The sequence below is a fragment of the Centruroides sculpturatus genome, unplaced genomic scaffold (assembly GCF_000671375.1).
Source record: "Centruroides sculpturatus isolate CEXI.00-Female unplaced genomic scaffold, Cexi_2.0 scaffold924, whole genome shotgun sequence".
Taxonomy (NCBI): domain Eukaryota; kingdom Metazoa; phylum Arthropoda; class Arachnida; order Scorpiones; family Buthidae; genus Centruroides; species Centruroides sculpturatus.
Window position 1 is genome coordinate 202,481 of NW_019385278.1, and position 26,382 is coordinate 228,862.

Below are 26,382 nucleotides of genomic sequence, written 5' to 3' on the forward strand. Positions count from 1 at the left end.
GCGTTGAATTTTCGTCGATGTTAAGCCTAACAAAGACTATTGTATCGTTAAAAATTATTTTTTTATTTTGTACAAACAAAATAAATATATTGAAAAATATAAAAATAATAAAAAATTATACTTTGGATGTTAATTTAGTATCAAAAACATAAAATATTTGAGTAGCCCAAGACATAGCCAAAGATTGCAGCGCCACAGTGCTGGCAAAAATTTTAATTTGCCGACTGGAATTCTTTCGGATGATTGACTTTCGGAAAATCGATGCTCTACTGTATATCTTATATATATATATATATATATCTAAACTGTGCCAGGGTAAAGCAATTGTGAGTGCCTTAGTGGGTGAGTATATAGGTCACAGGCATAGGAGTCATCCCCAGTTGGCACCACAAGTGACCATTGACGGTTATATCAATAATTAATTATATGTCTGGAAGCAAAGAATCGCTCAGGGTCCGGGTAGGATAACTGGCAATTGCAGGTTGTCTCTCGCTCCGAGCCGATTCTTTTCTTCTAGAATATTCTAAATTAATTAGTTATTATAATAATAAATTTAATAAGAGATGGTGCCTAACACTTACCTTTAATATCAAATTATTTAATAGTGAGTTATTTGTTTATCATTAATTAACTAACACTAATTTTGGGAATGTAAATCCAAACAAAAACCGATCACTCACTGTAGTTAATTGGGCTAATTAAATAGTATTGTTAAAGATGTTTGCAGACTCCTTACTTGTATTTAGGTATTGGAAAATTGAGCTCATTTCTGTGTCAACTTTCTGTCTCTTCCTGCAAATTATTGGAAATCCTTAAGAATCTGAAATATTTTCTTAATTTTCTATCAGAAATTGTTCTATGAGACTTTGTCTTAAATGTTTGATAAGATTTTTTTCATTATTAAATAATATTAAGAATTGCATATTATTTTTAAAATAAAATAAATCTTTTTCCTTTTGTAGGCATGGGTCCAATGCCTTGGACCATAAATTCCGAAATCTACCCGCTGTGGGCCAGAAGCACTTGTTATGCATTGGCCACTTCGGTGAACTGGATGTTTAATTTGTTGGTGTCCATGACGTTTCTCACTCTCACCCAAGCCATCACAAAATATGGTAAGAGAGCCAAGTTTCCTTTGATTTAGTAATGCTAAAAAATAATAATAATAATAATTAAAAGTCCGTTTCTCTCTCAGGCACCTTTTATCTGTACGTGGGATTTGCAGTCGTGGGTTGGGTGGTATTCTTCCTCTTTCTTCCGGAAACAAAGGGGAAGACTCTAGAAGAAGTGGAAAGTCTGTTTTCCTGTTCCCTCTGGGAAGATGGCACCACGCGCAACGAGGAGAAGATGGTCCAGTACGTGCACATTCGCGGAATAAGTCGCTCACGGACCTACGAAGACCAGGATTCGGGGGAAGACAATTAAGTCGCGCCGGCAATCTATTGTCGGAATCGTTCAGAAGAAAGTTTACCTGTGCTGTATATATACTTTATGCAGAGATATAATTATTTATAAAACAGTTATTATAACCCTGTTGAAATTTTAAAGTTGTGACCATGCTGTCTATAATAAAATTAAATTATGAATTGTTAGCAAAGCCTCTTTCCTAATTATATCTGCTTAAGAAATTATTTTATCACCAGGATATCAATTCAGACAATAACATGAGCAATTATATAAATTTACTATTAAATCATAAACATCAATTGCAGCAAAATATGTTTTATAATCTTGCATTCTAATAGAAGAAAATCTGCATGAACAATAGAGACTTGTTAAAAGTTTTTAAAGTTTGAATAAAAAACATGTTATTTCCTCTACAAAACTAAATTAATAAGTGAATCTGTTAATAAGATGGATGTGTTCCTACATCTTAGTTTAAGCACCAATCTGTTATTAATTTCATTTTAAGCTATAATTGAATTAAGAATATATATTTATTGCACCTAAGAAATCCTAAATAAAAACAAATTAAAAGAGTCTTGACATAGCTTTATTTTTGTGACAATTTCTGGTCTGCTTCATATAAGTTTTTAAGTAACAAAACAAGCAATGTTATATAACATTTAGAAGTTTTAAACTCAAAATTATGGAACAAAGACAATATGTGGCTCATAATGGAGAGAATAGACCTTAAAAGATTACTTATATCAATTGCTCTGCACTCTCAATTGCAAAACGAATTTGACATCTAAAAGTCCCAAATTTATCCCTTCCTTCCTCATACATACGACATTTCAAACTCGAAGTCACACACAAATTTACGAAATTAACAATACCATAATAAGATTGAAATTGTTCACAATCGGTTCCAACGGACATTTACTACAAGACTGTTTATGAGAAATTGACAGATCTTAATGCTTTAATTGCCAATTAGTCCCAGTCTGATTCTTGTGACGTTGCCATCTTCCGTACACTAATAATGCCAAAATTTGTTTAAAAGGAAATAAACAAAGTTATTAAGGAAATATACTTTGTGTAATAAAAAAGGGGCTGATTGGTGAGCAGTAATCTATGAAAGACTGAACGTTTTTGTAAAGAAAATTGACCTTAGTACAATTTTTGAGGATACAGGTTTACAAAACTGCTATAAAATTTCCTGGAAAATTGCAATAAATTGTGATTTTTTTCTATATGACCTTTAAAGGTCAATTTATTGTCAAAGACAACTCCCTAATCACTATATGAATTTACATAATTTAAAACATGATTATAAATGTAAAGATGCAGAAGTGGCAGATCTCTGATCAGAGAGAAACACATGATGACCGTTTTACGTATATATTAATTCTTTAGCTTTTAGTAAAGTAAATTTAAGACAGAATTTTAAGGTCAGTTTGTAAAATGTTAAAATACAGTCTTAAATTGTGACCCTAATTTAATTAATTAATTAATTATTTATGTTATAGGATTTTATAAATTTATTTATTTACTTTTTGTAATTTATTTAATGCTTGAATGTAATGGTATTCTGTAAATATATTTGTTCCATTGCAATTTTAAATATATATATATATATTTGAATAAATAAATAAAATGCTATTTTCAGGAACTAAACAAATTGTTTTTAATCAGAAACGTTTTTGTTCTTTTATGAGAACATCTTCAGCAGAAACTCTTTAAAATTGCAATGGAACAAATATATTTACAGAATACCATTACATTCAAGCATTAAATAAATTACAAAAAGTAAATAAATAAATTTATAAAATCCTATAACATAAATAATTAATTAATTAATTAATTAAATTAGGGTCACAATTTAAGACTGTATTTTAACATTTTACAAACTGACCTTAAAATTCTGTCTTAAATTTACTTTACTAAAAGCTAAAGAATTAATATATACGTAAAACGGTCATCATGTGTTTCTCTCTGATCAGAGATCTGCCACTTCTGCATCTTTACATTTATAATCATGTTTTAAATTATGTAAATTCATATAGTGATTAGGGAGTTGTCTTTGACAATAAATTGACCTTTAAAGGTCATATAGAAAAAAATCACAATTTATTGCAATTTTCCAGGAAATTTTATAGCAGTTTTGTAAACCTGTATCCTCAAAAATTGTACTAAGGTCAATTTTCTTTACAAAAACGTTCNCATAGTCTTATGCAAATCATGCCGTGTGGCGTAATTGTCTGCTGACCAATTAGTGGCTGTACTTTCAAAAAGCCAACGGTCACTTTCAACCACCTGTCGATGACCGTTATGACTAAAAAAAAACTTCGCTAGGTCTTACTTTCAGGGGTAGGTCTTATATTTCGCAATTCAGCAAAATCTGGGCTAGGTCTTATTTTCTGCGGATGTCTTATTTCGGGGAAACACGGTATATATATAAAGTGAAACATCCATTAATAGACACTCTCAAATAGCAGACACACTCTAAATAACAGAAGCAGTCATCCATAAACTACCTTAGTCCCATACAAAGTCCTGCTTTCAATATTCCAAAATAATTAATTACGTATGAAATATTTAAAAAAAAATGGTTCAAATAATCTTTCAGAGAAATAATTTTAACCGTAGACAATTTGACACCTACAGTCAAAGATTGGATAAAAATAGGAATAAGAGAGGAGGGAGGTTGTAAAAAGCCAAACAACATTCTTTATCTGTTAGAGAAGATTAATCTGGTTATGTTATCAATCACCATTTATTGTCATACATATTAATGTTATTAAACTTCCTTCTTATTGTTAGAATTAAGTATGGTAAGTACCAAGTAACCATAAACTTTTCCTGAGTTATTCATTTATTTGACAAGAATTGTAGTACAGTAGTAATGAAAAAGAAACAGTTTTAAGGTTAAGACAACAGCATTTATTTGGTGAAAGTTAAAAGATCGTGTTACGAAGGCAATTTTTCAACTACTTTAAAATGTAGGAAGATATTCGGTTTTCTCAAATTTATGACATAATTTATGATCTTAACAGCTTTTTGGTGACTAAAATAATTTTTAATAAATTATTTATTGAAAAAAGCAAAAATATTTGAAAAATTACATTTACTTGATAACTACAAAGCAGACAAATCATAATATCAATTTTTATTAGTCGCTTATATCATAAATGATGTTATAAATGCAAGAATATCGAATAAATTTCTTACCTTTTGAGGTGGCTAGCAAATTGCCTTTGTAACGCAACATTCAAACTCTCATTATCTAAACCCTTCTGTTCATAATAACAGTTTCGTTTTTCTTTTTCTTTACTTCCGCTCAGGTCATTTTTGACGAATTAATAATTAATCAACATTTACATTTTGTCGTAATTTTTGTCTTCCATTTATTTAAAATATCCTATGCAATCTAGAATTCAATTAAAATGTGATTTTTACAGCTGAAAAGATAAAAAGTAATATCTGTATATATAAAGTAATCATATATAGAATATATAATTAAAAGAATTATATATTCTACATATACTTTTTGGTATTTTCACATTCCTAATGCAAAAATGATGTTTTTGTAATCCATTGCATTCTTCACTTTATAATGACTAGGTTTAAAATACAATATGGCCGCTGGCATGTACCTCCAAATAGTGGACAAACTTCTCGGTTACAACAATGTCCACTATTCAGAGGTTAAACACTGTATATGTACATTTGAAAATATTAAGATAAGACACATATTTGGTTTTAGAAATCATACCTAATTCAAGTGTTTACTGAATTATGGCATATATTTCAATAAAAAAAGTATTTTAAAAAATTAAAAACAATTTTATTAATTAAAAACAGACTAACAATCTAAAAAACGATTTCTTCATTCAAGTAAATACCATTTAACAAAGGAAGATATATTTTTAAATTACTAAAAAAAAAAACAATATTAAATGTATATTAAGACTGATAATTTTATCGTCAGTTATATTTGTGATACGGTAGATAAATCAACAATTACTTCGACGAATATCAAGCAACAGAAGATAAATGTGTTTAAAATATAATCTTCTTCAAAGCATAGAGAATTCCAGACATGATTTGAAGATGATTATAATAAACGAAATACACAAACATTTAACTTTTAATGATTCATTTTGAATGGTAAAATAATTCAAAGGTCTAGTTGATTATTTCTAAATTAATAAATATTTTTTGTCTAACCATTTGTGCACTTGTTTAAGAAAATGTCATATTGTTATTTCTGTAATTTTGTTGAAAGGGAACTGAAAACAACATACAATAATTCAAAATGTTTTCACTTTGAAATAAAATTAATATAAAAAATTTAATTAAAAAGTTCCTATGGTTTTATCAATCCCTCGATACGTTATTAAAACACTTGAAAGATTTCCTTCTTTGACTGTTATTCTATTTTAATCAAAAATATTTAAATCAAGCAATTAATCAACAATCATTTAATTTTGTGTTTTGTTAACAGATAAGAAATCTAATATTAAAAAAATATTTTCAATAAATTAATATGAATAATTTTTCAAATAATTGTTCATCTCTCTGATCCATCATTTCCTTGGAAGAAAACCAAGTTCAATATTTGATGACAATATTCCCATTCTTCTTTGGATTCTTCTTTACCAGACAAAAGTTTTATTCTTGTTTCGAGTACTTCTTTCAGTCGCAAGTCGGAGCGCTGGCATTCGTTTCTACATTGTTCACTATTTGTGACTAGGGCCAATAAGGCACCGACTACGTATTCGTGACTTGGAGAATGTTCGGTATGCAACAATGCTGCTAGTTGTTCTACAAACCCCATATTGTATAAGGTGTCTGTAAATTAAATTTTAAATATTTACTGATTAGATACAAAATTAATTATAAACAAATTTAATTTTTTTTATTTTGAAAATATGAATATTTAAAAGATTTCCTGTTTAATAAATAATTCTTTATATAAATTATTAAGCATAACTATACAAAACTTTTTAATTTATATGTGATTCAGTAAGTTCTTAACAGCCAACCAATCATAATGATTCCTCTATGAATTCAGAATTGCAAAACTAAAACTATCCTTGTTAGTCTTACAATTAGCATTTTACATACTATTTCTTGTTCCTAAATCATACTGAAGCTTAAAAGCGTATGATTCAAGGATACAATAAATATTAAATGCAACATGACAAAAACAATTTTTTGCAGAAAACTGAAATGAATTCAATAGCAACTTTAGAAAATGAAAATGTGTGTAATTTCTTGATATTATTCTGAACAAAATTTAAAAACTTCCTTTAAATCTGTGTTTAAATCTGTGTGAATAAAAATTTAGACATTCATTATAATCAGTTGTTTTTTTATATTGAATAAGAACTCTGAATTTTAATAGAGATTTATGAATAAAAGTATAGAGTCTTCTGAAAAGAATGCTACCATTTTAAATTATAATTATGTTAAGAATTATCTGAGAATGTTGTAATGTACTGTACATTAAAACATTGGACATTAAAAAACTGTTCAAGTTTCTCATTTTTCCATTACAATTTCTCAACTTGTGAATCTCTTATCACATGGCACACATCTGACTGATACTCAAATTCTTCCTATGCTTGCTATAACACATTTGCTGTTACTCCTCCCACAGCAGCCACAATTCTAACAGATCCTGCAGATTACCTACATTGCACAATGATCCTGTCTTTGCAAACTGCACAACACAAAAACATCTCTATAGGAAGTCATTTTCATTTACGGTACTTCCTAGAGGTAGTAGATAACAAGACATTTGAATGCAGATGGGAGATGAAATTCAGACAGTTACTCTATTCACTGATGTACAGTACATTACTTCTTGGATAACTAACATAATTACAGTAATTTAAAATGGTAACATTCTTTTTGGAGGACCCTGTATAATAAATGATTGAATATATAATCCAACTATTTAAGGAATTAATCATTAAAATATGTTTATTTTAAAAATATTTTAGTAATAACTGAGTATTGATAATTTTCTATTATCACCAAATGTATATTTAATAGAGAAAGCAAAAAGTTAAAAATTAGGTATTTCTAGTAACTTCTATAATTTTACAATATTTCAATAAAGCAATAAGCAAAAATGGAAGAAATAAAATGTTAAATTCTTCAGTAATTATACAAAATGAATAAAACTGCAAATACAACTTGCATCTTTCATGAATCCTAGCTGAATGTAAAAATGTATAGTAGCAGGGACTAGTCTATTTACTTAGTGAAAGGAACATATTGTTGATGAATCTTTGACAAGGTCTCTATGTATTACCAAAAATGGGCTCTTGAACTTCTAAAGTTCTAATAGAGTACCATGCATCACCTGACCAAGGTAAGTAAAACAATCAGTACTCATACATAAAAACTGATCTACAATATTAAATATTGAGATGTAACTTACTACATTATTAATAAAATTTTCTGAAGTAATTATAATTTACTTATACATTAATTATATAACAGACAAATATCTTGATGAATAAGCCCAATGCATGTTGAATGCAGAAAGCAATCTGCATTCAACATACAAAGGTCACTTTTAAAAATGCAAAGAAATGAAAATTACAAGGGATATTATATTACCCTTACCACCAATTTTCGGTGTTTGATGACACATATTCATCAAAAGAAAAGCCGATTTCATTCTTAATTTTTCTACAGGATGCTGCATTGTTCTTAGTAACACAGAAAATCCATCTTCATCTTCAAATTGTTTCAACGCTTCACTGTTTTGTCTGATTAAACCTAAAATTAAAATAGTTTATTCTGTTGTTATAATTTTCTAAATTGAAAAAATTCACATATAATATTTTCTTTAAATTTGTATGTGGTTTCTACCTTTTTCTAAATGAAAAATTAGATCTACATATAAATAAAATTCACTCAGAATATTTTTAATAGTTATATTTATTAAATGTCTATGAAAATAATCATATGAAATATTGAATTATGTATTGTTTGTTTTAAAAAAAAAGTACAGGTAACCCCCATATAACATGGCACTTCTATAGCACGGATTCACTCTAACACAGTTCGAGAATTGGGAACATCCCCCGTATAACACGGTGCTTTCATAGCACGGGTTCACTCTAACATGGTTTGGGAATTGGGTAAAACCCTCGTACAACATAAAATGTAATAAAGGGTGCGTTCTTTTATACCTCTGCATAACTCCGCGCGAGCATTCTAATTGCTTTGTGGCTACTTTGAATGCTCTTTCAACAAATAATCCATCTAATGGTTAAATTTTACAATTGGGACACTTCTTTTGCCTCTAAAAGCTCATTTTAGAATTATAGATTCCTCCAGCACAATACTATCGATAGTGTGGGCGCCACCATCTTTCTTTCACCATCGTTCCTAAATTCCTACAAACAGCAGCGCACTCTTGTTGCAGAGCAACCACTATTAACAAACGCACTCAAAAACTGTTACCAGTTGATGATGCCCATGCTGAGATCATCATATAGGATGAATAATCCTCTGGTAAAATATTTAAGTAATACATTTAAAAAAACATATACATTTATTAAATTACTTACTCTGCGCGGGGAAAAATTGATTTAATTTTATCGAGTTCTGTCTCGTTATCGAACGTCATCATTTTGACTCCGACATCCGCGGCGTATTTAATAAAAAAGTAAATATTTTACCAGAGGATTATTCATCCTATATGATGATCTCAGCATGGGCATCATCAACTGGTAACAGTTTTTGAGTGCATTTTTTTCATAGGTAAAATATTTACTTAAATATTTTACCTATGAAAAAAATGAATAATAAATCCAATTTAAATAAGGATTTAACAGCATGTTTTTTAATTTTTGGAACCTAACCCCCCTTTTTGCACTAGTTCTTTGTTTCGTATAGCATGGATTCACATAACACAGCAATTTTCTGGAACGTTAGTAACTCCCGTGCTATACGGGGGTTACCTATACTTAATTTGAACGAGCAATTATTTATTGCAACCTGGTCATAATGCTGGACTGCAATTTTTAATCATATTTTAAATTTATTTAATTTAAAATATATACTCTCCATCTCAAATTAGTAGTGGTTTGCCCCTGTACATCATACTTTTTTTTTTTAATAATAGTCATGACGGTTTTTTGAATTGAAATAACACAACTTTCAGTTTGCATTAGAAGTCCTTATATAGTTAATCAGGGCCTTCTGCTCCTAAACCTTCTATATTTAGTCTTGACTTTCATCTACCTAACTCCATTCTTAAGATTTAGGAAAGACAGACAGCAGGATAGCAACAGTGGAAATTTATAGGTCTACAATTTTGTCAAATTGTAGCCCAATTAATCAAAAAAAAAAACACACACACACACACACACAAAATGTAAGAATTTGTTATAATGTACAGAATAAATATTTACCAAAATTAACCTATAGAACTTTTACTGAAATTCAACAAAATAGAAACTCATTAATAGCATTAAAAATAATGTATTTGAAATTATTATGAAATTTTAAAATTAATTATTAAAGACAATATCAAAATATAAATATCTTATTAATGTAATTTTTCAAATTTGCATAGGAAATCTTGTTATTCACATTTAAGACTATACAGGTATCCCTTGTTTAACATGAGACTTGATTAATGAGCAAAATTAATTGCAGTATATATAAATTAAATACAGTAAAGCATCGGTTAACCGACCATTCTAGTCGGCACATTTCAAATGTCCGCTAGTGATGTGGCACTACAATATTTGGCTATGTCTTGGCTACTTTAATATTATTTTTGTTAAATTTTTGTGTGTTTTAGCTGGCAACACTGGCTCGACCATTGAAGGGAGGCCAGTATTTAAACGAGACTTAATTTTCTAATTATGAGTGGTTGTTTGTTTTGTGAGCAATAAAATAATTTAGAAATAATTTTTAACAGATACAATAGCAATTATTATTTTTAAAAAAATTTGTTAGGCTTAACATCGATGAAAATTCAATGTGAAGTAGGTTAATAGCGATATACTAATATACTAATTACATGGGATATACTATACTAATAATGTATTTTTTCATTTTTTTTGGTTATCTGACCAACCTGAGTCTCCAATTGAGTCGGATAATCAATGCTCTACTGTATGCAGCCAAAATTAAAGTTTTGATTAATGCAGCTTTAACAGCTGTCTTCACTTAATTTAGGTATGTTTTTCTGATCAAATAAGGTGTTGTTGAATTTGCTATTTTTATACTGAGGGTGACTTCCAATGTAAGTATGTTAGTGATGTAACGAATATTTGGTTACTATTCGGTATTTGGCCTATTTTTCGCTATTTGGCTGAATACCGAATACTTAAAAACAGGAGTAAGAAATAACAAAAACACAGTAAATTAATCATTTTGGTATTTAGATTTAATGTTATCGGGTTAGTGTTGTTTGTTTATATTTATTTATAACTTATAACATGCACAAAATAAAAAAGAAAATAATATTAGTCACATGGATTCACAATTTATAATTACAAAGATCAGCACATGTACAAGTACACATCTATTCGTTTGAGAATCACTGCACATCTACGGGTCTGACCCTGGCCTATCCTTCTTTTTAAGTGCTCGTATTTGCTCTTCCAGTTCTGTTTCCTCTATTGCTCTAGTCTACGTATACCTATGCATACATCATAATATGCGCACACACTACTTTCGATTCGTCACTTTTCCGTCGTATTCCAATTTTACAATTATGTGACTCATAGCCTGGTGATAATGGAGAAAAGAGACAGATAGGACATCGGTATAAGTCACAGTTATGATTTCACAGATTCAAGACAGCTTGGTAGCCCGAATGGCCCAGGCTTTCGCCCGTGCATGCTAAGTGACTTTCATTACAAGCATTTAGCTTGCCGAAATCTATGAGAACAATTATTTGGCATTGATGGCCGTGAATTTCGCGCCAATAAGCTGCCTCGACTTGTTTGATTATGTTATCATCTCAACTTCATATTTATTTTCACATTTTCACTTCGTGGTCCTTCTCTGTTCTTTTTTCCATTATTTACATGTGTAGGTCATTTCATTGTTATCCACATTTGATATCATCATTTATCACATACTGCCACAACGCTCTTGTCTGTCCGCTACAACAGTCAAGAATTAATGCGATTGGCAAAATGTAGTGACAGTAGGCCAATAGAGAGAAGGGTCCTTGCCATAATGTGGTTTGCATGCCAATTTTTGTACGTGCGTTAATCAAGCCGAATAGTTTGGCCGAATATACTATTCATTGCATCACTAAAGTATGTTGTTTAATTAAGATAGCTGTGAAATTTAACATATTACTGCTAATGTGATATTGTATTCTTCGTTTAGAAGCTTACAAATATGTCACACTAACTTTGTGTAGCTTTGCAGTTAATTTTTGAATTGTTAAAAATTGACAAACAACAACTCTTAAACTTAAAACAAATCCTTGTGTCACCAACACAATGAATGTGTTCATGTATTAAGTGAAAAAAACATATTGAATCGAGTATATTTTTATCTGACAAAGGTAAGCAGCTTTGAAGTTTCATTTTAATTTTAAATTAGTTACTTATTTTTAATATAGAAAACTTTTTTACAGATAACAACTACTATTGTTATTTTGGACAATGGAGGCTCAATATGCCTCTGTTGTTGGCAATATAATGAAATTACTGTCACATGAAAGTTGTGTAAACAGTCATCACATTTTCATGTTATAGAGGCTGACATATCAAGCATGCTGTTACATAACCACACATTGTATTAAATGTATCATAGCTTTTTGAGACATTTTGGTTATCCACTATTGCAGTGCCTTTTACCTCTCTAGCATATATTTTTAAAACAAACATTCTTTTTTGTTTCAAATAAAATTCAGATCATTACAAAAGTCTGTGTGGAACATGACATCATTTTGTTTGGTTTCTGAATTATATCATTTTGAAATGCAAACTTTAATTATAAAACATCCTGTATATTTAAGCTATCTCATGCCTTTAGGAGTTGGTCCTTTTCTCCCCACTGTATCCTGGTTTAAAAAAGTAATAATAAGAATAATATATTTAATTAAGCAATAACACTTTTGTTAAAGAGTTGGGCTAAGTCAGTCATGGCCAACATATGGCCTGCTGGCCAGATCTGGCCCATCTAATGAATTTATGCGGTCCGTGATCAATCTTTCAATATTAGGTACTGAAGTCCGAATAGCTCGATAAAAAATTCCGATGCCTAAAAAAAATAAAAAAAGGTCAACAACTCACTGCATTTAGAGTTAACCCTCCATTCATTACATGTCTCGAAAATATAGCGTAGAGCAGTGTTTCTCAACCTCTAACAAATCGTCGCCCCCTTCAACAAAACTGTTACGTAGTATCGCCCCCTTCACTACAAAATTCCGATGCTGAGGGACAAGGCTAACGCCAAATTCATACTGCATCGAATAGACTAGTGACTATATAATGTTATTTGTTTAATTATTGTACGATATAACAAATAAAATATCTAATTATTCTTAATATAATGTTTTACTATATCGCCCAGAAAATTGTTTTTTCGCCCCCAAAATATAAATTGTTACTAATTGCCCCCTGAACATGGACAAATGCCCACATGGGGTGATATCGCCCCCGTTGAGAAACATTGGCGTAGAGTGTTGATAAAGCATGATAATGTGAAAATGTATCTGTAATCTCTATCTACAATTCAGTCTCTACGGAGTGACACCACAATGAGATCTCGCACCACTTCAAAATCTTCCTAGGGCAGCCTCAGGTTTGGCCCATGGAAAAAGTTCTCTTTCCAATTTGGTCTGGGGGCAAAAACTGTTGGCCACCCCTGGGCTAGGCAGAGGTCAGCTGTAGTCTACCAAAAGTTATTTGGAAAATTCATTGGCCTATGGGAGATTGCAACTTCACATGTAAGATATAGGATTATTTTTTGAGCTTTCCTTTGGATAGAAGTTGCACTTATATGCCATAAAATACAAAAATGCATTCTATGGCATAAATATCAAATAAAACATGATCATGTTTCATTATAAAGTACTGCTGAAGTAATTTAGAACAACAAACTATTGTAATTTAATCTAAAAATATTGGTCTTGTGTGTAACAAATTTCCCTGAGATAACGATATCAATTCATATAATTACATATTTTTATTAACAAAGTGATATTGCTTAGTCAGGTTCTTGGCCAGAATTAACTTCTGGATTAGGACTTGGAATGGCTAATTAATACATTAAATACAACATATTTAGATTAACTGCAAGCAATTATGACTTTATTGTTTATTAAATGTAACAATTACTTCAATTATATTACTACAGTAATCCAGCATTACTATTTGATTATAATAATTTGGATTGTCATCTACATGAATTTTTTTTATTGACTTTCAAATAATTTTGAATCACTTAAAATCTTCCTATATTATTTATATAATTATCTAAAAATATAAAATTCTTTACTTACAAGATAATGCATAAAGGCACTTAATCCTAACAGTCTCATCTGTATCAGTTTCTAATCTTTCTAACAAGAGTTTCAAAAATCCCATTGACAAAGACATTTCTTGACAATATGGATTATTCTGAACGAGTTCGCCTATGAATTCGGCCATAATCGATCTTACTTCGGAATCCGACACCGCCAAAAGTGGTTTCAATACATCAAATCCACCAATTTTATGGAAATCTACAAAAGTAAAGTAGTAGTTACAAAGAAGTAAATGTTGCAGAAAGTTAAACATAAGTATTATACAAAGCCAAAATACATTTACATAAAAAAAATTACCCTGGGCATAATCTAATGATCCCGTATAATCAATTAGAGCTTTCACAGACATTTTGATAGTTGAGTAAGTTTCATCATTAGCAGTTCCATTATCTAAAATAGCAAGACATTTTTTTAATTCTTGAAGGCATTTTATCATTTCATCAATTACGGATGTAGTCATGCTGTTCAATGCTCCTTGAAGCCACTGTTGAGTCTATTCAAAAATTTTAAACAAATTTTACTTTATTGATATTACTGGAGTACATCATCAAGAATTCAAGATTACACACGGTCTTCTTGAGTATCCGTGTGTTATGGCTACATTTTGCTGCCTTCCGAGCTTTAGTAAGAAGGGCATTCACACATTGTACCAATACAATAGACAAGATAAAAAAACTCAAAACACCTGATAATATACCAGTAATATACGGATACTCAAGAAGACTCATACAAAGATTAGCATAAAAATACATCTATAATATTAGAGAGAAATCCCATCTTAATAACAAAGCAACAACACATTCCAACAGAGTTCAGCAAATTATTTTAGAGAATACAATAACTTTTCAAACAAGTTGACAAAAGTAATACATCAATCCTTCTGTTTGTTTGAATATGGGAGCTATATTAATATTCAAATGCATAAAAAGCCTCTCACAATAAACATTTCCTCAATATATATATAATCTTAAAAAATGAAAAAATTTCCTTAAAATTTCAAGTTTGTGCCAAAAATGTTTTGATATAATTCTTGCCATTTTTTATCTCTTTCTGTACAAAAAAAAGTAAAATACTGCACACACACACACACACATTAATTCAAATAAATTTCATTCATTTTTCTCCTAAGCATTCCAGCCAAAAACAAAAAGAATTGTGGATTAATTTTTAAAAAAACAAGTCAAATTTATCTGTAGTACTTTACCTTACTTACTTTTCTTTAAGTACAACCCTAATAATCCAATCAAACACACATAATAAGTTTGAATTAAAGCTATACACCAGTGTTTCTCAATGGGGGTGATATTGCTCCATGTGGGCGTTTTTCCATGTTCAGGGGGCGATTAGCAACAATTTATATTTTGGGGGGCAAAAAACAATTTTCTGGGCGATATAGTAAAACATTATATTAAGAAGAATTAGATATTTTATTCGCTGTATCGTACAGTAATTAAACAAATAACATTATACTAGTCAATAGTCTATTCAATGCAGTACGAAATTGGAGTTAGCCTTGTCCCTCGGAATTGGAATTTTGTAGTGAAGGGGGCAATACTACGTTGAAGGGGGCGACGATTCGTTAGAGGTTGAGAAACAATGCTATACACCAACCAAAACCAAATATTATTGGGCTAGAAACAACTATAATACTAATAATTTAAAAGACAATTTGGCATTAGAGTTAGGCATTAGGTGCCATCTCTTGATAAAGTATTATATTAGTATTATAGCCATTTCTAGCCCAATAATATTCAGCTTTGGTTGGTTTATAGCTTTAAATGTAATGCTGTTTGATTATTTAAATTTGAATTAACAGGAAAGCACTGTGTTATAGCTTCTAGACAATAATTAATAAATTTAACTTTAAAAGTGTTCCAATTCTTTAATTCTCACTTTAAATAGGTTCAAATATAATTTGAATAAATATTAAAATTAAATTTATTTATTGATTTAAAAAAATACTGTTTATAACATGAAAATGCATAAATTTAACATTTAAAAATAACTTTAAAAAATCAATACTGATATATCACATCATAGCATAAAATAACGACATTATTTCTACAGCACATCTGGTTTCAGTACATAATGAAAGATTCCTGTAATAGTTTCCACATCAAATAAATTATATTGGCTATCAAACAAAATACTTTATAAAACTACCAAAAACTGATGTTCACACTGATAAAATACTTCAAAGAATTTAGCAATTTTGGCAACATTTTATTCAAATTTTTATACAGTTACAAAGAAATTCAGCTGAAAATAAGTGATAAAAGCACTTGTAAATAAAAACCAAGTTTTTACAAGTATTGTCTAATATTGTATTGAATAACAATATACATATTTTCAATTTATTTTTTTATGATAAATTTATTATAAATATTATATCTTTATATGATATTTAACTTGTGTTAAAACATTTTTAATTTAAAAGACCAAAATGGTGATGATTTTCATACACAGTCAAATCCTTTAATACAAAGTCAAAAGGATTAAAAATTGGCACTTTGTATTAAGGTTTGTATTAAGCAAACTTACAAAAAATCAATGGTTTATCATCAAATGGCAAATGCCAAATTTTCTTTCAGTTCTCCACTGTTTTATCTTGTTTGGATATGTAACCCGTTAAGGACTTATCCTGAGATAACTCGAGATAAGAAATAAACAAATAAACTTGTGTTATGCATGCATAAACTTTATTGAGATACAGTACCTTAAAGAAACGATGAACACTCATTTTTTTGACATTGACTAGAGTTGGTATAACAGTGACCTAGCCACCAAACTGAATCCAGCAGCTGAATATGTAAAAAAACTTTAAAAATGTAAAACTAACTAATTTGTTTGAATTTCAATGGAAATGGCTTGTTTTGAATTTTAAAATTATATATACACCACTCACAAAACCAACACCAGCACTAGGAAAAGAAAAATTTACTAAAGTTTTCATCTATATGAAATAGACATCATCAGATAAACTATCATTGTCATCTAAGATTTTTTGTTTATCTTGATCAGCAACATCTTCATTTTTTAAAATTTTTTTCATAAAATCTGATATTTTCATTTGTTTGCTTTTTTCTAAAAGATCTTTATAAATTCCATTATATGGAGCCATGCATTTCTAAAGTTCTCTCTTGAACCTTACGCTTCTTTCAGTGGTAGGATCTGTATTTAGATAGTAACGTTCAAATTGTTTGGCCAAATTTATCCCTTCTTATATGCTTTTTAGGGTAAAATTTTGAACTTCAGGATTTTCATCTGTGCTACCATCCTTTGAATTAATTTGACCAATCTCAGATACCATTTTAACCAAATTTGCTTCATCGATCCCTTCTTCCATTGGTTCTTGGATATCTTCATGATTTATGTCATCAAAACCTTCCCCTCCCACAGATTTAGCATGTTTTAGTAATGCTTCAGTTCCGTTTTCTGCTGGATCAATTACATTAGAGCTTTGAACTGACTCTGCCCATAAATTCCTCCAACAAGCATTTAATGTTGATTTTATTTCTTTGATAGACAAAGATGAGATTAATACAGTCCAAAATTGCGAACAGCTTGCATGCCTGTATGACTTTGGTGGATTTGTTGTCTATTTTATTCACAATCCATTGAAATGAGTGGTTGATGTAATGAGTTTTAAATGTGGCTATGATTCCCTGATCTAATTGCTGAAGTAAAGAAGTTGTATTCGGTGGTAAAATATTATTTCAACATTTGGGTAATTTAAACTTTTTAAGTGGCTTGATGCATTCTCCAATATTAATAAAACTTTGAAATCCAGATTTTTTTTTTCCTTTAAATAGTTTTCTATATTTGTTACAAAATAGTTTAGAAACCATTTCTTAAATAAATCATCAGTTATTCAAGCTATTCTATTTGTGGTAACAATATACAGGTAAGGCACTCTTATTTAGATTTTTCATTACTCGATGAATGAGGGATTTATAAACTATCATGGGTTTAACATGTGATCTCCTGACGCATTACTACATATACGTAATGTTACACATTCTTTTGATATTTTAAAACCTAATGCAGCAGTTTTTTAAAATAAATGTTCTCTTGGGCAGTTTTTCCACCAAAGACTTGTCTCATCTGCATTAAAGACCTGGTGTGTTGTGAATCTGCTTCATTCAATCTATAGACTTCTCTAGATAAGTCTATAGACTTAAGACAAATGGCATTGAATCTTCTAAAATCAATGAATTTTATATCCATAATTAAAGATAAATTTTAATTCACTGTATGCTATTCATAAAAACATTTCAATTCTTTGCTTTTTATAAGATGTTCCAAGAATCCTAAATCATAAAACTGATAAAAAAGTAATGTAACTTAGAATGTAAGGAATGCTTTTTTCAGATAATACTTTATTTCTTGATTACAAACCCTGTTTTGGGTAATCTGTATTTTAAAAATAAACTTTTTTTAAAATGACCACAAACTTTTAAAATACAAAAGATTTAAAAACATGTTAAGAAGAATGCATTATAGAAATACCAAATATATAAAATTTTAATTTACAAAACGAACAAAAGTTTTTTACATTGATGTTTTAGCATTCACAATTATTTTAGCAGCAGTTTTCTCTATTTCCTCTAAGCTGGTGCTTAATTTCTGATATTTTCTTTTTACATCTTTCTTTGTCTTGAAGAGAGTTCTTTTCTTAAGATCATTCCTTTTTGTTACCTGGCACTGAATGGGCTGAAACAAAACAAGACTTGTCTTTTGCATCAACAGCTGAAAGCTGTGGACCCAAAGATTTTAGGGCTTTATCTACTACTTCTAGTTGGTTCTCAGACATTGATTCCAGACCCGCTTCAAAATTCTTAAGAACTTTTCTAACATTTTCTCACAATCTTGAAGGTGTTGAACTTGATGGTATGCTTAGTTTGTCTACAAGCAATGATGACTTTTCCTTTCTTTTATCTTCAAAAATAATCAATCTTTGTTCATTTTCTTCTGTACTGGATGAATTTAATAATTCATATTGCAATTCTGTATTGATGTGTTGCTCATTTTCTTTATTTTCTGTTGGAAATGGTTGTTGTTACTTTTCTCTTCTCTTTCCCAGCCATTCTCCATGCTTCCGCCCCATATAATAGAATGCTTTTAACAATAGCATTATATATTCTTTTTTCTCTTGTTCTAGTTATTTCTTCATTCCACCATATTCCATTTAATCTTTTAATTGCTCTCTTACCTTGTACTAATCTTGTATTAATTTCTAATGTATCTCTTCCATCTTGATGAATTTATATTCCAAGATAATTGTGCAAAATATCAAAAAGAGAAAAAATAACTAATGAGAGAATCAAAGACCTAATGGGATTGAAGGAGACAGTTTTGGAAAAAATAAAGAGGAAACAACTTATTTGGTTTGGACATGTGAAAAGAATGAGTGATGAGAGACTCCCGAAAATGTCAATGGAACACATTCCACAAAAAAAAAAAAGAAAAAAAGAGGAAGACCCAGATGAACTTGGTACAATGGAATAAAGTTAGCATGTAGTGAAAACAGGATTAAAGATGGAGAGATGGAGAAGGTTCTTGGAGATTGTAAGGCAACGTCAGACTCCATAAACTGAATATAGATATATATTCTATCTTTTAATATTTTTCATGTTCTTAAAATCTACTGTTAACAATTTATTTACTAATGAGATGTACAAATTAATAATTTATTTAACACTTTGTTAATTAGCCTGCTGAATATATTAAATATTTTCTTACCTTGATAAATGTTTGGAAAATATTTATAATATATTTACAATTAAAATAACTGCAGTCTCTAAAAATGAGTATAGTATTTTTTCACATGAAGCAATCATTAAAATTTATTGAAAAAGTGAACTTTTCAATAAATTTTAATGGTTGCATCACATGAAAAAATACTCAAGCTAATACACATATACATCCTAAATTTCTCATACCATTACAAGACAAATCAATAAAATATTTTTAATCCAATTGCAACATTAGCATGTATGTTAAAGAATTTCTATTATTATTACTTGTTCATTATCATTTTCAATAAGAATATTGAAATTTTATAAATCTTAATTTGTAATATTTTTAATAAAAATTATCACAGAAGTTGGTGCTTAAAGTTAAGTTTTGTGATAGTTTGTCCTATTAAATAAAATATCTAGACGCTAGTTATTTGGTCATGTGCTTATTTTTATTATAATATGAAAACTTCATAGAAAAATAGCTAGTTCAATATTTTAACTATCCATTGCTTAATCAAACGTGGGCAAGTTGGACAAATGCCCAGACACAGAAATATTAAGAATACAAAACACAATTTTCAAGGATAAAAACAGATTTCCTGTACAGATTTTCTGTTTTTGGAAGTATAAATTTCAATGACATCATTTACAGCAATTTTCAGACATTAAGTTTATAAATAATATTTGAATAAACTTGTATAATAAATGTTTGTTGTTATTTCAGAGAATGAATAATAATAATTTATCCATATAAAAACACCAGTGTAGTACTGAATCTATTCATTTGCATTTAAAATTATAAAACTTTTATTTGTAATTTAAAACACACAATAACAAAATTCAAGCTGCTAGATACAGATAGCAGTTTGCTACAGTTATAAGCTGCAGAAAACAAACAAACAAATTAGAAAACACTAAGTATTAAATCTTGTTTTTGCATACAGATTGCAAGAATGGTTTAAAATGCTCCTCAGAATACCATATCTGACATGCTGCCTCTCAACTATAGTCATGAGATATTTCAAGGTTACAAAAGTTCATCAATTATTTGTCATATTTAGTGACAAAGAGTTTGTGGAATAAATAACAACAGAATAGTATGCAATGAAACAAAAATTGAGATATTCTCAGCCATAAGTATGTCACACACACATACATGCATAATGAGTAAACTGCAAAAAAAAAGCCACAAAACAATCAGCTGAAATATAGGAATGAATTCCACAGGAATTTTTAAACGAATGCCTCTCGCACAGAGTTACTCAGAGGAATAAAAGAACACACCCTTTATCAGAGCTCTACACAATGTCCGTAGGAGCAAAAGCAAAAAGTCAAAGAAACCAATGGTCTTCACATGACCCTTCAAGAGATATTGCTCCCCACAAAAAAACAAAAAAAAAAAGGCCAACTGAAATTTGAAGACCCTCAAAAATGAGGTAAAATTTAAAAGTGAAAAAATCTGGAACTACTTCTCAAAACAACGCTAAAGGTCAATTGTTTTCCATTTTTACTAGAGATGAATAAAAGCTCATAAAACATGAGAAACACTATTGCACTGACTAATTCCAGGGTGCAGTCAGAATCACACTGCATGTTCCATTAAGTCTATAGTGTTTAACAACCAGCACATATGTTGATTTTGGTGTTACATCTCACAAAGGGTCACAGACCATTGTTTTGACTATTTTACTTCTGCAGGTGTGGACTACAGCTGCGATAAGGACAACCACCTCATTCAGAAGAGGCACTTTTATCCACATGGTCACAGCCTACCATTACCCTAAAGCAGTGTTTCCCAACCCATGTGGCCATGACACATTTGTGTTACAAGAGTGTCTTGGGTGTGTCATGGAAATATTAGATAACTTATAATTTTGAATAAGCTTTTTTTTAAAATTTCATTTGCCTTTCATCATTTTACTGCCACTGACTGAATGGTGGAGGAGAAGGAAGAGGAGGAGGAGGTATTCATTAAAATGCCAACCGTTGCAAAATTTGCGGCATCAGCATACCGCTCATAAAAGTCGTGCATGTCTATGCATACGCCGGCACACCAACTCTTTGGAGCTTCTATAAATGTTGCGACTTACCAGCTTAAAGCTCTTTAAAATACTAGAGCCAATACTAGCTTTTTATACATTGATTCAAATAGTCTTATTTATTTATTTTTTTTATAGTTATTTGTAAAACTAAGTTTTTTTCTTCATAAGTTTAACTTCCGTATTATCAATATTTTTTTACAAGAGCTGTGATTTATTTTAAATTTTAAACACAATTGTGGCAATTTTAAACATTTTTATTTTGAAAATTGCAGCGTGTCACAGGAGTCTTGTTAAATTCAAAGTTAAAGTCCAAAATTAAAACCAGAATAGATAGCTTGTAATAAAATAAACACCATACACAATTTTCCAGCAACAGGACTCACAAAAACTGCTATTGCTGGAAAATTGTATATGGTGTTTATTTTATTACAAATTATATATTCAAAGTGCATTGCTAATCCAAAAAGATTGGGAAACACTGCTCTAGAGTATCATTTTGAGTTTCAAATGTTTTTAATCATATCAGATATAATAAATGGATATACAGTGGTACCTCAGGATATGAATGCCCCAGCATACGAAATTTTCAGGATACGACATGAAATTCAAACATACAGTATTTTTGCTCCACGATACGAACAAAAATTCACCATATAATGCTACATTAGTTCACAGCGCCATTTTTTATTCACTTCTGTTCATCAGTCTCAGTCCGCGTGTTTGCTTCGTCGTGGAAGGATCTCGCTCGATAAAGGAAATCTCGAGGTATTATCAGAAAGTGACTGATTTTATTGAAAAGAAACATCCAGAAAAGGTTCACACTGGCCGTATTGCCACTTGGAGTAATGACATTTGCCTAAGTCATTTTAGAAACATTTTAAAAAGTAGGCAAAGCCAAACCTCTTTGGATAAATATTTTACCAAGCGACCTCTATCCAGCAAAAGTGCTGGTGGAAGTGAAAGAAAGAAAGCAAAAAGCTGTGAATAAAAATTAAAAAATATATATATAAAACAACACTAATTTTTTATCTTTTCTAAGTTATTTTTAAGTTATTGTTACATTATGTTATGTAAGTTAAGTTTTAGTATCATTTCCCTTCTCTCTCTCTTCTGCCACCAGTTTACACCTCCACCACCGTCTATCCTCAAAGGTAAAGTGCATTTTTTTTTTATCAATTATTCTATTATGGTTATTTATACATTTACAACTACAAAATGCATTTTTCAGTGTTTTCCTTACTATAGTTATTTTTTTTTAATGTACTACTTTGCTTTAATTTAAGTGTGTTTTTCGTGTTGGAACGAATTATTTGGTTTTACATGTAATCGTATGGGGAAAATGGTTCACCTTACGACATTTTCATGATACGATCTCAGTTTGGAATGGATTAATTTCGTATCCTGAGGTACCACTGTATTAATAACTAGTTGAAAATGTTTTCAGTAATAAATTTCAATTCAAATAATGCAAATGCAGATATTCTCAGCAAAATTTACTGTAAAATGTACTGCAGTAAATATTGCAAGTATAATATATTTCCACAATTAAGATGATCTTCAGATAAGATGAGGTATAAATTTTTGTCAAAGTTTTATACTTTTAGCATATATCTGTCCTGTAAGATGACCGCCAAACTATCAATGGCCTATAAATTTACTTTAGATCAGCAATCATCATCTGGATAATAATACTGTGTAGCGTATATGGAATTATGTCCTATTCATAATTTTTCGAATGAACAAATTTTATTTACTTGCCTTGCGATTGTTGCAAACATTTGCACTGATTCGGGCATTCGGGTAATGACCTTGACTATTCACAAAGATGTCGTATGGACTATTCTATTTTGTGTACATTCCCTACTCTCTACAAGTAAATAATTACGGTTTGTCTGTTTTTTCCTCAGTAGCTCGATAAGAATAATTTTTAATATTTATTTTGTTCTAGTATTGTCTTTATTGTTACATAACTCATATAGCGTATTTAAATAATATGATAGATTTTTCAATAAGTTTTAGTAATTTTCAAGATCAGTCACAGTTGGTGGTTGCACACATAAAGGAAAAGCCTTCTTCTTCATTGTTACGTTTTTGCCTATAGAATCACATGCCAAATCATTAACTCACATGTACTGTACCTCTAACAAGTTTCATTGTAGTGTTGTGTGTTGTGTGTTCAAACAATTTGTACTATAAGTGTAATCAGTGTAAAGTGTGGGCCTAATCATGGAACCAACAAAGAGAAGGAAATATGAAGCAAGCTTCAAGTTAAAAATCATAAAACAGGCTAAAGAATCAAACAACTGTGTTGCAGCAAAGGCTTTCAATATAACAGAGAAGATAGTAAGAGATGGGAGAAAGAATGAAGATGATATTAAAAAAATGCCAACAAAAATATGTTCTATGATGAGAGGAATAGCTTGCTGGCCACATTTAGAAAATAACATTGCAGAATGGGTACAAGAATAGAGGCAAAATTGTTATGTTGTTACAAGAAACATGATTAGGGCTTATGCATTGATGTGGGCACAGGCCAATCCGGAACAAGACAAAGAATTTAAAGCAACAGTAGGTTGGTGCAATCGTTTCATGAACAGATAAAATCTGGTAATATGACAGAAAACAAAAATTGTGCAGAAATTACCATAAGATCTTGATCATAATGTCATGAGTTTTCACAAGTTTGTTATTGGTATGCAGCAAAATACAACTTTCCATTATCTAATATTGGAAATATGGATGAAACACTGATGAACTTTGACATAATAAAGAATAGAACCATGGAAACAAAAGGCATAAAAACTGTTCAAGTCAGAAATACAGGCTGTGAAAAGACCAGGTTTATAGTAGTATTAACATGCATGGCAGATGGAACAAAGTTAGAACCCATGATCATTTTCAAGAGGAAAACTACTCCTAAAATAAAACTCCCACCTGACATTTTTGAACATTTTCACAAAAAGGGTTGGATGGACAAGAATGGTGTAAAATTGTGGATGGAAAATGTGTGGCAGAAGCGACCAGGTGCTCTACGAAATCAACACAGTTTGTTGGTGCGGGATATGTTTCACAGTCACGCAACTGAGAACTCTAAAAATCACTTAGCACAGAATAACACTAAGATTGCTGTTATAACGGGTGGATTAATTTCGATGCTACAACCTTTAGACATCTCTCTGATTAAACCATTCAAAAATCACATGCTTGGACAATGCAATAACTGGATGATAAGTGGTGAAAAGTCGTATACGAAAGGTGGAGTTTTGTGGGCTGCGTCACTTGATGCGCCGTGTGATTTTGTGATCAAATCACGGTAAAAAGTGAAAATGGAAACAGTGAGCAAATCCTTTAAAAAGTGTGGGATTTCTAATGCTACAGATGGCACCGAGGACGATTTGTTACGGGATACCGATAACAAAGTGGAAATTGACTCGCTAGGTACAGAATGGGAACCGTATGACGAGCTTCTCAACAACGAAACGTACTTGAGGAACTATTTGCCTTAGGTGACGAATGTGAGGATTTTGCAGGATTTTAAATACATTGATGAGCGATTTGTTTTATTTTATTTTATAATGGTTTTAATTTACATAAATTTTAATCTAATTTCTTTTGTATCTCTCCTATAAGACTACCTCGAATTTTAGGGGTCTTTTTTTATGATTTATCTGTATTTATATTACAGACAATATTCAACATTTGTGGAGGTATTAAAGCTTAAAATTCACTCCGTAAAAGCTATTTATAGAGTAAATTTTCTGCAATGTTGCCATATCAATGAATTTCAATAATAATATAAGCTACTTTTATAGGCAAATATTGAAATTTGTGTAAAAATAACAGAAACTTGAAAATTCTCTTACTTCAGGGTTCATTCGATTTGTTTGATTATCGTCATTGGAGCCGCTGGCTTCCAAACACACTTTTAAAAGTTCCTGCAAGTTATTCGGATTTCTCCCACTCATCTTTAAATTAATAACTTACAATAATTTCTATAAACAGTGCAGTTTACAGACAACGTGTTTCAATAAACGGGACCTCTATCGGAAATTTTTTTTTCCAGAAATTTCTACGCATTAAATAATTATTACTATTATATTTTATATCGATCGAATATTTAAAATTGTACTTAAACTTAACTTAAAGCAATAATAACAAATAGAAATAATTAATAATAATAACGATAATTTAATACGTAAGATAATGTCGTTATATATTAATTTATATACAGTGAACCTACATTTTACGGGCGAGTATCGCGCTACTGTTGCTCCTTTCGTTGGAATCGAATACTCGTACTCGAATGCTACGCAATACTATTTTAGCGCGTGTTTCGTTCGAAACGACGATGTCTATTTTGTAAAAATGTAATTCGGCCAGTAAAAAATACGTTGCCGATGGAAATCGAATTGCATTTTTACAAATGGTTGAAATTCGCGCTTTGAAAAACGCGTACTTGGAATGCGTAAGAATATTTTGTATTAAAACATTCTAATCGTCTGTCGTCTTTGTATAAAAAAATTTTTGCATGCTTTTGCAAAATATTCTATTAATACTCGGCTGACGGACCCGAGCCGACCGATCTGGTATGTTGAGTTCGACAACGAAAACAATCTGTTATTACTAATTTAAATAAGAAGTAAGTATTCCGATGATTAAAGATTGAATCCGAGAGTAAACGAGA

The 26,382-nt window shown here is 30.1% G+C and overlaps 2 protein-coding genes across 5 annotated transcripts in view; one reads left to right on the plus strand and one right to left on the minus strand.

The window, feature by feature from the left end:
* Positions 1–2,409, plus strand: part of LOC111637100 (proton myo-inositol cotransporter-like) — a 50,043-nt gene extending 47,634 nt beyond the window's left edge. For 2 of the 3 annotated variants that reach the window (XM_023382516.1, XM_023382517.1), the window contains exons 9-10: positions 963–1,115; positions 1,196–2,409. In XM_023382516.1, the coding sequence (XP_023238284.1) occupies positions 963–1,115; positions 1,196–1,425 (383 nt within the window). In that variant the 3' untranslated portion in view covers positions 1,426–2,409. The remainder of the gene's footprint in view (positions 1–962; positions 1,116–1,195) is intronic. The other variant, XM_023382518.1, reaches the window with a different exon arrangement.
* Positions 2,410–3,735: 1,326 nt separating this feature from the next.
* Positions 3,736–26,116, minus strand: LOC111637104 (hsp70-binding protein 1-like). 2 transcript variants are annotated; one of them, XM_023382523.1, is made up of 5 exons: positions 25,939–26,116; positions 14,213–14,408; positions 13,892–14,113; positions 8,026–8,181; positions 3,736–6,237 (listed from the first exon to the last, which is right to left on the minus strand). In XM_023382523.1, the coding sequence occupies exons 2-5, from the start codon at positions 14,373–14,375 to the stop codon at positions 5,957–5,959; spliced, it is 822 nt and encodes a 273-aa protein (XP_023238291.1). In that variant the 5' UTR covers positions 14,376–14,408; positions 25,939–26,116; the 3' UTR covers positions 3,736–5,956. The 2 variants fall into 2 exon arrangements, with proteins under 2 accessions (XP_023238291.1, XP_023238290.1); XM_023382522.1 differs by lacking the exon at positions 25,939–26,116 and adding an exon at positions 25,562–25,751.
* Between the last annotated feature and the right edge of the window lie 266 nt (positions 26,117–26,382).

What these genes read in the sequence shown, in the direction of transcription:
- LOC111637104 (XM_023382522.1), bottom strand. Translation starts at nt 25,663, where the DNA reads ATGAGTGGGAGAAATCCGAATAACTTGCAGGAACTTTTAAAAGTGTGT. An exon ending in ATCATTAGATTATGCCCAGG is followed by an intron (nt 14,114 to 14,212) that starts GTAATTTTTTTT and finishes TTACTTTTGTAG; the next exon opens with ATTTCCATAAAATTGGTGGA. An exon ending in TCAAACACCGAAAATTGGTG is followed by an intron (nt 6,238 to 8,025) that starts GTAAGGGTAATA and finishes TTTAATTTACAG; the next exon opens with ACACCTTATACAATATGGGG.